The 16,296-nt window shown below is 40.8% G+C and overlaps 4 protein-coding genes across 7 annotated transcripts in view; 2 read left to right on the top strand and 2 right to left on the bottom strand.

Annotated features, from left to right (window-relative positions):
• The first annotated feature begins 31 nt into the window (after positions 1-31).
• Positions 32-1,668, top strand: timm8a (translocase of inner mitochondrial membrane 8 homolog A (yeast)). The gene is made up of 2 exons (XM_031302825.2): positions 32-271; positions 1,021-1,668. The coding sequence occupies exons 1-2, from the start codon at positions 161-163 to the stop codon at positions 1,180-1,182; spliced, it is 273 nt and encodes a 90-aa protein (XP_031158685.1). The 5' UTR covers positions 32-160; the 3' UTR covers positions 1,183-1,668.
• A 30-nt stretch (positions 1,669-1,698) lies between these two features.
• zgc:101583 (uncharacterized protein LOC494104 homolog) lies at positions 1,699-5,826 on the bottom strand. The gene is given in 7 exon segments (XM_036001469.1): positions 1,699-2,406; positions 2,409-2,981; positions 3,100-3,260; positions 3,652-3,742; positions 4,066-4,122; positions 5,018-5,150; positions 5,806-5,826. Coding segments are annotated over 7 exon segments (1,080 nt in total). The 5' UTR covers positions 5,812-5,826; the 3' UTR covers positions 1,699-2,347.
• mars2 (methionyl-tRNA synthetase 2, mitochondrial) lies at positions 5,045-9,864 on the top strand. Of its 2 annotated transcripts, XM_036001460.1 has the most exons (5): positions 5,045-5,150; positions 6,235-6,596; positions 7,213-7,547; positions 8,043-9,240; positions 9,318-9,864. In XM_036001460.1, exons 2-4 carry the CDS (start codon positions 6,311-6,313, stop codon positions 9,219-9,221), a joined length of 1,800 nt encoding a protein of 599 aa, XP_035857353.1. In that variant the 5' UTR covers positions 5,045-5,150; positions 6,235-6,310; the 3' UTR covers positions 9,222-9,240; positions 9,318-9,864. The 2 variants fall into 2 exon arrangements, with proteins under 2 accessions (XP_035857353.1, XP_031158680.1); XM_031302820.2 differs by lacking the exon at positions 5,045-5,150 and having other exon boundaries at positions 5,955-6,596.
• The window catches only part of med12 (mediator complex subunit 12), a 33,304-nt gene continuing 26,795 nt past the window's right edge, over positions 9,788-16,296 (bottom strand). For 2 of the 3 annotated variants that reach the window (XM_031302816.2, XM_031302817.2), the window contains exons 39-43: positions 12,478-12,704; positions 12,098-12,269; positions 11,450-11,710; positions 10,324-10,405; positions 9,788-10,198 (exon numbers count right to left, since the gene is read on the bottom strand). In XM_031302816.2, the coding sequence (XP_031158676.2) occupies positions 10,161-10,198; positions 10,324-10,405; positions 11,450-11,710; positions 12,098-12,269; positions 12,478-12,704 (780 nt within the window). In that variant the 3' untranslated portion in view covers positions 9,788-10,160. The remainder of the gene's footprint in view (positions 10,199-10,323; positions 10,406-11,449; positions 11,711-12,097; positions 12,270-12,477; positions 12,705-16,296) is intronic. The other variant, XM_031302818.2, reaches the window with a different exon arrangement.

Genomic DNA, 16,296 nt, shown 5'->3' with positions numbered 1-16,296 from the left:
TTTGTGAAAAATTACGTATCTATGATGACGAATGCTCTGTGATTGGTTGAACTACTTCCTGTTTCCTGTCGTCCATACATACACGTGAAGGTCAGCATTAAAGCCATAAGGCATTCATAAGTGGAAAAATATTACTCTTACGGCCACTTTTTAGCAAAATATGAACGGCCAGGGAGCGACCGCCGACCCTCAGCTTCAGCACTTCATCGAAATCGAGTCTCAAAAACAACGATTTCAGCAGCTGGTGCATCAAATGACTGAGGTTTGCTGGGTAAGATCAACTTTAAGATAGCAGTGCAGCTCTGCAATTTGCTTTTTACATATTTGTCTGCAGCTAGAACTGATAGCTCGCTTGTCATGTATTGGCATGAAAGTTGGAGAAACGTGTTAAGTTTGCCGTGGTCAAAAAATGATGTACACATGTATACATTAGGCCACATTTTGGACCCAGAGCACTCCACCCCGGGATTTGGTTATAGCGGTTCCTAAGCAAACCTAATGGGAAAAACAAAGCGTAAATTGTACCTGTTATCAGCTGAAGGTTAGCTTTATCTTCAAATGTCTTTGTGACATTAGAGATGTCTACTCTTTCTGCAACGATGACATGTTTACGAAACAAACGTTTAACTTTTGTATTTACCTCCAGACGATGGCCCTAACGTTACCCCGCGCAGCAGGGAAGAGTGTAGACATGTTGGATTAAAACGTTGGTTGCGTCCATGGCGAACATTTAATCATACCGGCCGGAAAGCAGAGATCTTTAAGATAACCCAACCTTAATGTTGATGACGTTGTCGATGCAATTTCCAAGTTTGGTTTGGAATTTATCCCCCTCTGTTTGTAATTGTAGAGTTTTGTGACCGATCCACAAAGTAACGTACGCGTGCTGAGCTCACAGCTCAACTGTAAGATTATCAGTACTTGCTGCAAGTTAACGTTAATTGTGTGTGTTGTACTATATGTAATATACCCTGTGTCATCTGTTGCACCTCGCCTGAATTGGTCTGTCTCTGTCTCCAGGAGAAATGTATGGATAAACCCGGACCAAAGATGGACTCAAGGACAGATACGTGCTTCGTATACTGTGTGGAGCGATTTATTGACACCAGCCAGTTCATCTTAAACAGGCTGGAACAGACTCAGAAGAGCAAGGGTCCATTCTCTGAGACCATATCAGACTAAAAACTGTCACTGAAAGGACTGACAAGACACATGCACACAGCCCCTCCTCCAAGACAAAGCCGTTTTGTCCTGACAGTTGTCTGTAAAGAACTGTCCCTTCAACTGGAAAACAACAGTTCCTTTTGATATAAGTGCCTCAAATTAACATGATTTATGGATGCAGAAGTCAAGGGTGTCCTCCAAAGTGTGATATGAGTGTTGCAAAACGCTTAGATTGTGGTTTGTTACTAGCAATGACCTCATTATGTTTGTCAAGTAACTACTGGTCAAAGGGAGCTTGAATGTGTTAATATCCACAGCTGTGACTAGTGGGTGAAGTTTAGGGGACTGCAGAAAGATGGACACATCTGGGACATTCAGCTTCAGCCAGCTGTTTTTGACAGCCACAAGTACTTCACCACACACGGCTGTAATTTAAGAGTACTAACCGAAGAGAAGAGGCGCGAGGTTCTGGACTGTATATATGCAATAAACAATGCCAAATAATTCTGTCTCTTTTGGAAAAGTGTAGTCAAGTCACACTGTAGTTTTGTTTTAATCATCAAACACACACAAAGTTCTGTTACATCAGGTATGTTACAGCTTGGCACATTTTGGGAATTATTCCACAGAAAAAGAACATTCTTTGGTGCAGTTTGTATATATATGATATGTCTTCTATATGATATTACTGAGTTATTACTCAAATTTGATTGAAAATGCATTCAGGCAAATTTTTTTTTTGCCTTTACACTGGTCCTAAATCATACATTTGTACAATATATGCTGGGGTTAAAAGTGCAAACCTATAAATAAGGTTATTGTTTTCAGTAACAGAAGGCATAATCTGTCATATGCAGGAATATTACACCAATACATTTTTTTTAACAATATACTGTAAAAAAAAAAAAAAAAAAAAAAAAAAATGTAAACAGCAGCGCAACAAACATCCACAATGATAAATTATACTTCAGTTTTTTTTTAACTGAAGATGTCGATGTACTATAATGTTACAACTAAAAATGTTTATGCTTACTTTAGGCAACTTTCTTCATCCAGTGCTGTATTGTGTAAGACTCAAAAGTCAGATTTATTAAACTAACTTTGTACACACATTGTAAGGCTGTGATGTGCAGTAAAGCTTCAGAATTGCAATTAGCAAATTTTCTCCTTCGTGACAAGACTCCTAAGGAGCTATCTGATGTGTACCCCAGCCCACCATGGAGTTTCCTTCTCTTGGCAGTTAAGCTCATCCTGTGCTTGCGTTTCGTGGTTGGGAAGAGCCACATAAGGCTGTTGCCCCCATTGAAGGCCCTGAGAACCCTTCCTCAAGTAGAGTGGGAGGGAATCACAGCTAAATGTAATGTCCTTGAAAGCATGGAGGAGGAAGATCCCTAAAATGATGATGAGGAACCCACTAATTGTTCCCACTATTCCATCAGCATTCATCCGCAACCATTCCTTGAAGAGAATGGCTGAGCAGGCCATGACCGATGTGGTGAAGAAGACGTAGTAGATGGGAGTGACAATGGAGGTGTAGAAGATGTCGAGGGCTTTGTTCAGGTAATTGATTTGAACGCTGATGCAGATTACCAGGCATATGACCAAGGACCAGAACAGGGGTTCCTTCAGCACTGCTGTCCCAGCAAACAGCTCCTTAATGCCAATGCCCAGGCCCTTGACACAAGACACAGACAGGGAGCCAATCACAGAGCAGATCAGGATGTAGACCAGCACATTCTTCTGTCCAAACCGCGGAGCCACAGCAAAGACAAGAACCAGGCTGCTTCCAACAACGCACACAGCAAACACAATGAAACCTAGTGGGAGCATTTAAGAATGAGTTAGTACCCTGAAAATAATCCGTCCAACCCTTATCTGGGATTAAATTTTCACAGCATGGTTAATGAGATCACACTGATGAAGGGTTGGTTCTACCTGGGTCTCTGAGTTTCTCAGCCATGGCACTGAGGGAGGCAACCTCCTCTTCTTGTGGGGCATGGATCACCATCACCGTGGAGCCCAAGATGCACAGCAAACAACCAATCTTTCCATGCACATTCAGCCTCTCGTTCAGAAAGTAAGAGGAAAGCACGGCACTGGAAGGAAAAACAAATGTTGCTACAGTACTACATATTGAAAGGATAAGTCAGGTGATATTCTATATTTTTTATTGTCATTAAATATTTGTGTCACCAGGATTGTGTACATGGGATTTATTTAAAATAAATAGATAGATTTTAGAATTTTAGAATAGATTTTGGACAACAATGGAGGTCTACAACACAGATGAATAGTTTATGTCGGATCAATTTATTGTTGGTTTTGGTCTTTTCATGGGATTTATTGACAATAAGAAAGAATATAGAATATCACCGTATGTCGAGGGCTAAAATTATCTGTATCATGCTACGCCAATGTCTGATAAGTCTTGATAACATCAGTGGCATAAAAAAACTGCAAAATGAAACTCAAGAAAAAGGCAAATACCTTACAAGTACACTCAATGCTCCAAGAGGAGTCACCAGTGTGGCCGGTGCAAATGCATATGCAGCGAAGTTGGCAGCCTCTCCAGTTCCCACTAGAATATAAACATGACAATAAGTGTGTACAAATTCATAGCTGATGCAGCTGGTCAAAAGGTTGAAAAAATTATTCACTTCCAACCCACATTTGCAAATGTGCTCTATGGAGGAATGTGCACTTCAAAGATATGGTGTGGGTGCTGCATCATCTGCATCATCTGCCACATCACCAGCAAAAATACCAAACCCACAAAAAAAAAAACAAAGACCACAATGTTTCTGCGCATGGCTGTTAAGGAGTGTCACCAAGCAACAACAAAAAAAACAGCTAACCATGTCACCCATTTAGCAGAACTAAGTCTGTAAATCATTCACTTACTTGAAATAAGTCCTGCCCACCACAGCCATTCCTTCAAGTAAGCATGCCCCCCTTGACCTGTGAAACGCAGAACACAAAGCTGAAGTAGATGCTGTAGTAACAGTTACAGATTTCTCACTTGAAAATAACTCCTTACTAAATTTTAAATTGCAGGGTCATTGGCTTCTTTCACCAAGAACACACTTCTTACCAACATTTCCTTAATCCTAAGAAAAGTCCTGTATAGAGTTATTGGCCTTAAATGTTAGGTTGACAGAGACCTTGTGATACTTACTTCACCTGCCAGATTATTCTAAAATGCATGTGTCAATCAAGACATACCTTCTTTTCAAGTGATATCTTTAAAGTGCCCCGTATCTTTTACAGTGGTGGAATTATTAACTCAAGCACAGTGTTCAAATACTTGTACTTTACTTGAGTATTTTCATGTTATGCTACTGTATTTGTAATCTGACAGGCAGCTACAGTATAGTTACTTTGCAGATACACATTTTACATGCAAACATATAACCATCTTACAAAATGTGATGTATGGTTGTAGACTAAACTATCTAACAATATATAAAGTAGTGAAAATCAGCTCCAGCTACAACAGTAAACTGTTGCTTACACAGTAATGCATCATTACATAAAGATAGAGCTGCAACAATTAGTCAATTAATCAACTGACAGAAAATTAATTTAAAAAAAGTGAAAATTATCTAGCTCCAGCTTCTCAAAAGTGATGATCGGATGCTTGTTTTCTTGTAATGTGATTTGTTGGATATAAACAGTTGCAGATAGTGACAGGGGCAGATCTGCATAATAATGAGTACTTTTACATCAGAACATGGCACTTCCATACTGCATACAAATTAGTTAACTAACGCTAACTTCTTGGTTTTGTGTATTTCTTCACCACTGACCTGTTAAGTTTGCTTTTAAGTTTGAATTTTGATAAAGCTTACAGTACCTGCTCGCATTGAACCCTTGCTGGCCAATCGCAGCAAGCCTTTCTTCTTCAAGATGAAACTTGAACCGATAAAAGCACTGGAGCTCACAGCCAGAGACAGACCGATGTAGAAGTCTAAACGGTTAACTTCCATCTGAAATAAAGGAGAACACAAAATTACATGTCTATGTGTGCTTGGCTAAAGAACTGAACTTCTCAGTAGTTGTTACCATAGGTTGTTACACCCCATGTTTAACATCACATGATAGGCAGACTCTCTCTACTGCGACGTTGTTGAAATTAGCTTTTTAAACGGCTAGAGATAACAAGACATTGATATCTTACGACTTACCTAACTTAATTATGATTTAGTTAAGTAGAATACACTTTTACTGACGCTTAAACTTACAGTTTGTAAAATGTTTTACATCAGTTGTCACGTCAACGTCGTAGTTATCTGACGTCAGGAAAGTATAGCAGCTGATTGGTTGGCCGCATGGCTGTGGTTGGCCGTCACCCCGGAAATTGTGAGAGAGGAGGCTTTTTTCTTTTTTTCCCCTTAGACCTTATGGTCATTTTCAGCCTGCCACAAAACGCACCCCCATCTATAATGCACAGACGTTGCCCTACCATCGAGTATTTTACATACTTGAGATCATGTCAAATAACGTTGGAGATTGAGAAGTTTCTTCTTTCCCAGCAAAAGTTATATCAAAGATTTCCTAAACCGTCTATGGTTATGTCACTCCCCTGTTCTACAATTATTCTACTATTCCAATAAAGTTTTTTGAAAAAAGAAGCTTCCTTACATCCATGGGCTTCTCCCATTGACAGTCTATGGCTTCTCCTGTAAACAATCTGCTGCTTGCTTTGTCAGAGAAGTCAAGATAGATTTAAAATCTGAAAAGGTAAATGTAAACCGATAACTTCGGCAGGACGTTGCAAAGAAAGCCCTAGCCATCTGATTGGTGGTTGGTGTTATATGCAGCATTTTGATTGGACACGTTTATAGAAACCGGAAGAACAAGAGCTAACCTTGACAAGCGACAAAAACTCATGTGCTGCTGGATGAAGGAATGAAGCTCACAATTCAATGGTTCTTGCCAATTTAATGGATAACATATAACAGGATCACTCTAAGCTCTTCCAGTATTTTGTGATAGTAACTGCGTTTCTCCGCTTTTATTTGTCTGTGTGCGGAAACTCAATATTTTAGCTAGCTAAATGACAGCACTTAGCAAATCATTACTGCACTCCCTGGACTAATATCGTTGAGCTAGTTGTGTTCTTGTGGGCATCGCCTGCTATCCAAGGATGAGGACCCCTTTTCTGTTTGTCACCAGAAGCTGTAAGGCTGTTCACAGACTGCAACAAAGCTCATTTCTCTCTCCAATTTCAGCATTATCGAGTCATCAGAGGATTGCTGTGTTGAGAAACACGAGCACCCATTTCTGCAAAGAAGACAGGAGTTACTACATTACCACTCCCATCTTCTATGTCAATGCTTCTCCTCATTTAGGACACTTGTATTCAGCTGTGATTGCTGACTGCTTACACAGGTACAAGCTACTTCAGGGCTTCAACTCAAAGTTTGCAACAGGTAAATCCTCCATTAACCAAAATATACAAAGTTCAGTTACAATCCCACAAAAACGAGAAACAACACATTTTAAATTTGAACCTGAATTATCATAACAACCAGTGAATCCTATGGCACAAAATTCCCTCTTTACTTCATAGACGGACAAAATTATCTAATTAACCATTGTCCTTTGTAGTAATCTTTACACTGTGGATACACTTAATGCCCCTTTAAAAACACCTGTCAGAGCATGCTATTGGACTTCATATTCAGTTAAGGAAAGTTACAATAAAAACTGTATGCATGTTCTGGTTATTGGTTGCAAGTGGTTTCCACAGTCTAGGAACTGAGCTTTTTCCTCCTTTACATTATAGTCATCTTAAAGCTTATACTAGACATCTGTGCACATATATATCATGCATGTAAATATGGCATTCCTAATAAAAGTGATGACAGTAGTTGTAGTAGTAGTTCCAGCTTCTCAAATATGACATTTTTTTCTGTCTTATATCATTGTACATTCAATATATTTGGCTTTGGGACTGTTGGTCAGACAAAACAGGCAATTTGAAGGTCTTGGGGTCTGGGAAAATTGGATAATAATTATAATACACCCTATTATTTTGCATTTCAGGCACAGATGAACATGGCTTAAAAATCCAACAAGCTGCTGAAGCTGCAGGAAAAGATCCCCTGACTTTCTGCACTGATGTATCTGAGAGATTCAAACATCTCTTCAACAGCTGCAACATATCATATACAGACTACATAAGAACCACTGAGCAGGCACACTGTCAGGCTGTAAAGCATTTCTGGTCAGTGCTCTGCAACAAAGGGCTCATCTACAAGGGAAGTTATGAAGGCTGGTACTCCACCCAAGATGAAAGCTTCCTAACGGCGTCACAGGTGGGCCATGCTTGGGACTCATCAGGGAAGGAGATCAAAGTATCCCTGGAGAGTGGCCACAAGGTAATTAAATCAATTGAATGAGTGCAAACTTTACTCCACTGATTTTACCCACTTAGGTATGTTGTCAGGGTTATATCATTTTAAGATTAACAATTTATTCAGAATGGTGGCATGGGGTTGGAAAGACATGGTTGTTTACATGGCAGAAAGGGTCTAACAAAAAGGTGTCATTGAGTCGCAAAACGTAGAATGTAGTGTTAAGATATGACTCTGATGCCACAATTTTGAGCAGTCTTGTTTTTAATCCGTCTCTCAAGTTCCTAAACTTTATAACTAGCCTGGCTCTGTCCAAAGCTTAAAAATCTGCCGACCAGCACCTCTAAAACTCACTAATTATGATGGTTTTGATCATATCACCTACAGTAACTCTTGGCAAGAAAGTAAGTAAGAGTTCTTTCCAAAATGTGAAGCTATTCCTTGAAGCATCACACCTACACAGCTTGTGCAGTTTTACTTCGTCAACATAAGTTCAATCAAATATCCACTATTTCGCAGGTGGAGTGGATGAAAGAGGAGAACTACATGTTCCGTCTGTCTGCGTTTCGGTCTCAGCTGCTCGACTGGCTCGGAGGAAATCCCGGGGCCATACAGCCTGAGCGTTTCTACCAGGCTGTCCTCCAGTGGCTGCAGGAGGACCTTCCTGACCTGTCAGTCTCCCGCCAGAGAAGCCGCCTTCAGTGGGGCATCCCAGTCCCGGGTGATGCTGAACAAACCATCTATGTGTGGCTAGATGCTCTGGTGAACTACCTTACAGTAGCTGGCTATCCAGATAAACACAGCCAATGGTGGAACGTGGCCCACCACATTGTTGGAAAGGACATCTTAAAATTTCACGCCATCTACTGGCCAGCTTTTCTTCTAGGAGCTGGACTGCCGCTGCCACAGACGATATATGTGCACTCTCACTGGACAGTAGGAGGAAAGAAGATGTCTAAAAGTTTGGGTAATGTGGTGGATCCTCTTGAACGCTCACAGATCTTCACAACTGATGGTATGAGGTACTTTCTTCTGCGTCAGGGTGTCCCAGACTCAGACAGTGATTACACAGACAACAAAGTTATCAAGCTGCTCAATGCAGAGCTTGCTGACTCTCTGGGTGGTCTGCTGAATCGCTGCACCGCTCCAGCTATTAACCCAGCTCAGGTCTACCCCTCTTTCTGCCCTCAGTCCTTGCCAAGTCAACAAGGAGGCAGGGCTGTGGTTGAAGACTACCACATGTTGGATGCTGTGAAAAACCTCCCTGCTGTGGTGGAGCAGCACTATGAAAGCATGCATGTATACAAAGCTCTGGAGGCCATCAGTGCCTGTGTGAGGCAGACCAACGGGTTTGTTCAGCGCCATGCACCTTGGAAGCTGGATAGGAGGGACAGTAAGGACCAGCACTGGCTAGACACAATCATACATGTCTCCCTTGAATGCCTGAGGATTTATGGCACACTCCTCCAGCCAATAGTGCCAGAGATTTCTAACAAGCTGCTGTCCAGACTCGGGGTGCAACCAGGTGAGAGGAGCTGGGCGGATGTGAACTTCCTGCCAAGGTATAAAGGAATGGACTGTCCCTTTGAAGGGAGAGCGCTAGGATCGGACTCTGGAGTGCTTTTTAGTCGCTTGGAAAGTCAGAATATAGATAAACAAAAACCTAAGAAAACAAAAAAAGCAGAACATTTGAAATGAGGTTTTTTTTGTTTCCTGTACACTGATTCAAGCAATAAAGACATAAAACTCCGGTTGCTGTTTTCTCTTAATCTTCTCGCGCTGTGAGGTGTACCGACTGTGCTTCATTGACATCTTTTTCACTCTTAGCTTTGCTGTAAACTGTCAGGGCGTCATTAATGTTATTTGTAACACCTGTGCTTTTTCTTATGAAGTCAAGTCAAAATGTCTGCATTGAAAAAGGCCTATTGTAGTAAGGTTGCAGACAGTCAGTAATGCCATGCTAAATTGAGACAGACTGAAAGTACAAGTGTAAAAGTTGTTTTATCGCTACAATAATTAGTCTGAGGAAAAATGTCAATCACATCTCAACAGAAGACGTAAAGTTACTCAAAACACAAGCAACTATAACTTAGCATTAGGAGACTTTGACCATGCCACTTGAAGCTGATGTTAGGGATTTCTTTTGCATGACAGCAGCCTTGTTTGGGGATCAAAGGATTTGCGCTATCACTTGATCATGAAAGATTTCATTGACAGTTTTTAAATACAGTATACAGGCAGCCAACACAAGTACAAGACATAAAAACTGACATGATTTTTTAATGAGAAATACACGAAACTGAAAAAATTGTACAAATTGAAATAAAATAAAAAAATTGCATTATTCTTATAATTTCTTGTACTTTTTTTACATAGACGTTTCCATTATTAACCATTACCTGTTTACTTCAGAGCAGTATCCCTCATTTGATAATCCATAATTACACAACTGAAGTCAAGATATTTTCTGATCGTTGCCTCACTGGTTCATTGGTTTGGTGGTCCTTTTGTGCCTTGAACAGTCTCCCCTTCTAACAGCCTACAAGGGACTGGACACATTCATCTGCCAATCTACAGAGCTGGGCCTCCCCACATAATGAGGGCCTATTCTTCAAACACTAATATAAACAAGCACGATCAATAATATGAATTGGTGCTCTGTCCTGGTTGTGTATCTGAAAAGAGGAGGAAAGTTTCATTATAAACATGACATTTGTTGTTCACCATTACGCAGAGATGGAAACAATGACAACACATAAATGGAGGGGGAAAAAATGACATCTGAAAGTTTCTGACTCACTTGAAAGTTGCTGTTGCAGCTGTCTGACCAGAGCTGCAGTCTGCTGCTGCTGTTGAGTCTGCTGCATTCCCTGTCGTGGAAACTAAAATAGAGATACACACATCGTTATTATACCAATTTCTGATGTTTTATCCCATTACCTACTCTATAGGTATACACACACATATACTTAAAATGACTACCAATCATTTTGAAAAATGCATACCAAGTTTTTTGATATTTTCCTGACATTTTAGGTGGCCAATGATCATTTATTTTAGCACGCTATGAGAATTCACATGCAGTTTTCACCAAACCACTAATGGCAACAATATCTGAAATTTTAAGAGTTAGCTACCAATAGGATCTCATTTACAAGGTATATATGATGACTTTTATTATTTTTTTTTTTTTTTTAAGTAGCTGTTTTATTTCTCTGTCAGAATGTCTTGGATGCTCTAACAGGGAGCTTAAAAATGATCCCAATACAGTCAGTGACTGTAACTAAATGCATTTTTTGTTCAACTTTCAAATCTCTACTAGAGTACTAAAATAAATGGCAACTGGTGGCTCCCTGGACATCTAAAGCTAAAAAAAACAAACAAACAAAAAGGTACACAGTGAAGTATACACACATTGGTTGTTAATTGGCTAACCATGCAAAACTACTAGCTTATACTTATATTGGAATGCAAAGCATACATTAACATTTCTATAATAACACTGGTAGATAGAAATCCGGTACTGAATAAAATACTTTTTAGGCACCGACCGAATTGACTCTAAAGTATTGAGTATTAAAAAAATGCCTCGTCATTCAATACCCAATTTCAATTCCTAAGGAGGAAAATCTCATTAGCGTCAGTGAGCCAATAAGCATGCAGCATGCTTCTACCAAGATCTAATGTTTGTGTTTAAGCGTTACACATCGTAGAGGCAGGCAGGAAAAACTCCACATTAGGCACAGAGATGGGGCTTACGTAGTAGAAGCCTAAAAATAAATAAGATTTGTGCTGTAATGTGTAATGTTGTAATTTCTTTTTGTTTTATGAAATTGGTAGTTGAAAATTTCAAGTTTAAAAACCAGTATCGAAGTCCAAGTAACGATACCCAGCCCTAGGCCCCCTGTCACCTAGATTGGACCTACCATGGGTTGCTGGGGGGGCAGTGGCTGCATGCCCAGGCCCTGATTCTGTTGCTGGCCTGGTGGTGGCACCGCTGACACCTGCTGCTGTTGCTGTTGTTGCTGCGGAACTTGCTGTTGAGGCGGAACCTGCTGGGGCTGGACCTGTTGCTGCTGCTGCTGTTGTTGTTGTTGTTGTTGTTGTTGTTGCTGCTGCTGCTGTTGCTGCTGCTGCTGTTGTTGTTGTTGTTGTTGTTGTTGCTGTTGCTGTTGTTGTTGCTGGGCCTGGAAAGAAATAATGGTTGGTGTTTTTTTTCGTTTTGTACCTTTGGTAAAGCACTGTTAAAAAATGAATTTCTATTGGAAAACACTGGGTAGCTTCAGTTTTACACAATTTAAAAAGTGTAGACAAATAGCCCCCTATTCCACTTTGCAAGTTACTCATAAAATTAAATAAAATTGGGCGTCCATATATAGGTTTACTCCTCGACGCAGCGGGCCCGGTTTCGACTCCGACCTGCGGCCCTTTGCTGCATGTCATTCCCCCTCTCTCTCCCCTTTCATGCCTTCAGCTGTCCTGTCAAAATAAAGGCCGAAAATGCCCTAAAAAAAATAAAATAAACTCAGCCAAAACATAGACCTGGATAAGCTAATGATGGTCGAGTAACATACTCTGAGTGCTTGTTGTCTGAGGTACTGCTGCTGCTGCTGTTGCTGTGCTGCCTGTTGCTGCTGCTGTTCTGCCAGCATCTGGTTGGGCCTCAAGCCTGGATGGACACCCTGGCCTCCCATGTGACTGAGACCGTGCATGATGGGATTCTGCTGGAGAGGCTGGTGGGCAAACCTGAGGTTTACAGGATGGGAAGAAGACATATGGTTAGCAAATAGTTGTTTTTTTTTTTATAGTTTACATGAAATCAATGACAAAAACTTTGTAATGTAAACTCAAACACAGTAACTGTTATAAGAATGTCGATCATTCTGCAATTGGACTTTTAAGTGCTACTGAGCAGCTAACAAAGCAGCAGCCTTCCTTGTTACACGATACTGACCTCTGTGTGTTCTGCATATTGTGTGCGTAGCCTGGAGCCTGCTGGTGAACATAACCACTGGGCCTTTGCTGCATTTGCCTAAGAGGATCTACCACAGCCGGGTTGGCTCCAGGATGGGTTCCCTGGAAGTTTTGGTTCCCGTAGGAGGGAACTATACCACCACCTTGGGACGGATGCTGCTGCATCCCCATGTGTGATCCGTATGTGGTATAGCCCTGAGATATGTTCTAAACAAACAGAGACAATGTTATCATTAAAACCAAGACAGAGAAGGAGACTATTCTTGATTTATTGATAGTGTCAGGATTATTTATGTAGTGAACCCAAACAAGCCAGGAAGCCTTTACTACGAATCAAGATCAACATGCCCTGGATTTATTTCAGTTACCCGGCTTCACCTAACCTAACAACCGCGGTCCCGCATAAGCTGTATCAGGACGGTGGTTAACAACTAGTTCAATCAACCCAGGGTTTTCCAATCCAGCGACGCGCCCGTTCACATAAAAGAGGCGGTGTTTGCACAGCACGACCAATCGCAAACATCTACCAGAGCCGCATATTTTACATAAGAAGAGCAAAATTCTACATAAATATGAAGAACACAGACACGGTTTTACAGGCAAAAAGCAATACTAACCTTCCTAACCCATGAAGGAAAGCTGGCAAAAAAAACAGTAAATGCGTAAATAACAACGCTTATCTATAGACCCCTTGCACGTGACGTCACGCTCTACACGCGAATTATGAACGCCATGACGGACGGCGGAAGAGCTATGCTGTAGACGGACGGCAAGCCAAACGAGTACGTGTTCGTTCGTGTTCTCCGTGCACAGTCTGCAGAGTAATCCTCACCAACACAAGCATGTGTATGTATTGCCTTTCTGTTTTAAATGACTGACAAATAATAATAAAAGTATCCTCAACCAGCTAGCTGCCGCGCTAACCAGCTGTTCCTGCTAACAGGTCAACCCGATGATGACCCACATAACTTTCATCGGCTACATCATAGGCTACACAGCAAATATAATCACAGATAAGAAGATGGCTAGATGTTACAAGTATGTGTGGTTACTACTGATCATATACACTCTATGATGATCATCGTGATTTACTGCATGGATTAACGTGTGATAGTCAATTAATGACTGCACTTCTGAGTTCAGGCATCCATTAGAAAGTTGCATTGGCACACCCAGTGAACAACGGTATGTGGGTAGCCACGACCGACCATGTCCTCTAAAAACATAGGCTATGTGTTATATAAATCTTTACTTAAGTAAAGAATAGATGTTAATACAAAATAAACCCTAGATTGATATATTATCTTTGCCATTATGAGGTACCTCCCCCCGCCGTTAGCGTAGCATCACGTACCTGTAACCCAGCCAGCTACAAAGAACTGGGAAGCATTCAGACTTTTAAAAGCTTTGAGATCAGCACCAGTATATGGGGATACCCCGTTATATACCACATAGTGGTACAGATCGTGTGTACTGCAGTCGGGCAGACTCGGTGATTTAATGAGGTCCGTGAAAACGGAGGGAGGAAGAAGGTAAGGGTCGGTATCCAATCCTGCTATCTCCAAATACTGCTCTTTGTAAGCACTTACCAGATGGCCTAACTCGACCGATAACGGCACGACACCTTGTTGTTCAATAGAAGAATCCATAAAGAATAAGAAACTAATGAAACTTTCCGCTCGTCTACTACCATTGACATATATAAGAAGTCTACTACACTGTTTAGCTTGTGCTTCCGGTGATTCTGCCGTCCGTCATGGCATCGTCACGTGGTCGTGGTCACGTGTTTGCAAAGGGTCTATAGCACTTCCCCATCAGTCAGGCACAAGATCTGACCATAATTACACTTGTGCTTTCCATAAACTGTCGTTGCTGTAGCCTATTATTTCAGGTGCAACCCTGAGAGCAAATAAATATATAAAAACATAATTCAAACCGATTCAAATAGCCTATACATAATTCCCTCCGCTGAAAATCTATATCTTTCATAAAAATACCCATCAGGAAATGTTAACGGGGTTGTCTGTCTCTAAATGTTTTAACTTTTATGCATAAGCGGAGTTTGACATTCGAGCCAGGGGGGGGCAAAAAAAAAAAAAAAAACTCATTGTAGAAGCTGAGACCTGGCCTACCACTTGGGGAACACAGCACGAGCACATATGGACAAAACAAACATGCTAAATAAACATGTTTATTTTTAAAGAAGATTTTAAATTACATTGTAACAATTTAACAACTCGCCCTTATGAAATCCAATCGCAGCACGGCTGTCTTGGAATGCAATAGACAGACGGTAGCAAACTGCCCCGACACTTAAATTCAACTAAAATGTAACAGTGAACAATCAGTGTTGGACCTCCAGTCTGTTGAGATGCCTCTCCAAACGCAGAAACCAAGCGCAGTCCCACCATAAAAGGTTAAGACACGTTAAGAAAAAAGATCCGTATTTTGCCGTAATCCAATGACACGAAAAAAAAAAGTAATCCACAGCGATCAGGAGATCCACTTCGCCGTTTAAACAATGTGGAATAAAAACGTATAAAAGTCCAAATCTACACAAAACACGCAATCAATTAGGAAGTTGACAGCAAATTTATATACATGGCATTTAGGAAACCTTTATTACAACGTTGGCACGGTAAGATGTCCAGACTAGTGCAACAGTAATTTTAGTTTTTTGCGTCCTGCATATGTGTCGACAGGTCTCAGGTGAGAGCCAGAGCCCTGAAAAAAATTATTATTTTTTACTAAAGCAGTAGGCCTATATGAAATCAGATGTATTCCCTACCACCATTTAGTTGTTTTGTGTTATTTAAAATATTTATAAAATATCTGGTCATGCCATGAAACAATGCAATTACCCGCTTCAGCCGCCAAGGGGGGGCAGTGCTCCCCCTGCCCCACCGCAAACTCCGCGTATGCTTTTATGAGCGCACCTCTCTCTCTCTCCGCGCACCGAGCTCCACCGGATCTTCTAAGAACGGTGACGCCATAATCAATCGAGTATTGATTGGTCAGTAGGCGCTGCTTTTACACCGGTTAATCTCTAATCTTTAACATAACCTACTCCCGAGCAGGCCTGGCAAACTCGATTCCTTTTAAGGATTCGGATTATTCTGAGTCACTCACTGAACTGATCCGGGTTGTGCGAGCCACTTGAGTCAGTATTGTATGCTACATCCGAGGCGAGCTTTTGATTTGGATAAAATGCCATGTTTTCATTTAGAATCTTTTAATTTTATTTGGATCTATTATATCCATAAATGTAAATGGTCTGAAAGAAAACCGAATATTCATTTAAAAATGACATAAAATTATATTTTGAAACTTTAATAGGACTGACAAATAAGAAAGCCATCCGGACTCTGAACATTCACAATGACTTACAACCTCTTAAATGTAAATTCCATGCGCCTCTTTTTCATGTGCATGTATGCATTTAATGTTTTCAATGTGTATGTGTATCTGTACTTGAATAATAACGTTTTTTGAAGACAAAAAAAACATGAGTTGTCGGCGAGGTGAGCTTACGGACTGTCTGCTCGCCCTAATTGCATTTTAATATACTACATTTATACACCAAACCTACACTCGGCCTAGCTAGGCTACGTGCAGAACATTTTATGTTATTTCAGAAGTGAAAGAATGGCTTTTGTTGAGGATTTGCTTTACTCTGAGCTCAAGGAGAGACTTCACTCGCTCGTCTGAATCAGATCCACTCATATAGCTGGCTGATTCGCACGAGAACTCATGAATCACCGATAACTCACGAGTCATCGACAGTTCTCGAGTGAATCTC

Source organism: Sander lucioperca, chromosome 1, assembly GCF_008315115.2.
Source record: "Sander lucioperca isolate FBNREF2018 chromosome 1, SLUC_FBN_1.2, whole genome shotgun sequence".
Classification (NCBI taxonomy): domain Eukaryota; kingdom Metazoa; phylum Chordata; class Actinopteri; order Perciformes; family Percidae; genus Sander; species Sander lucioperca.
This window is presented reverse-complemented; position numbering and strand designations above follow the sequence as displayed.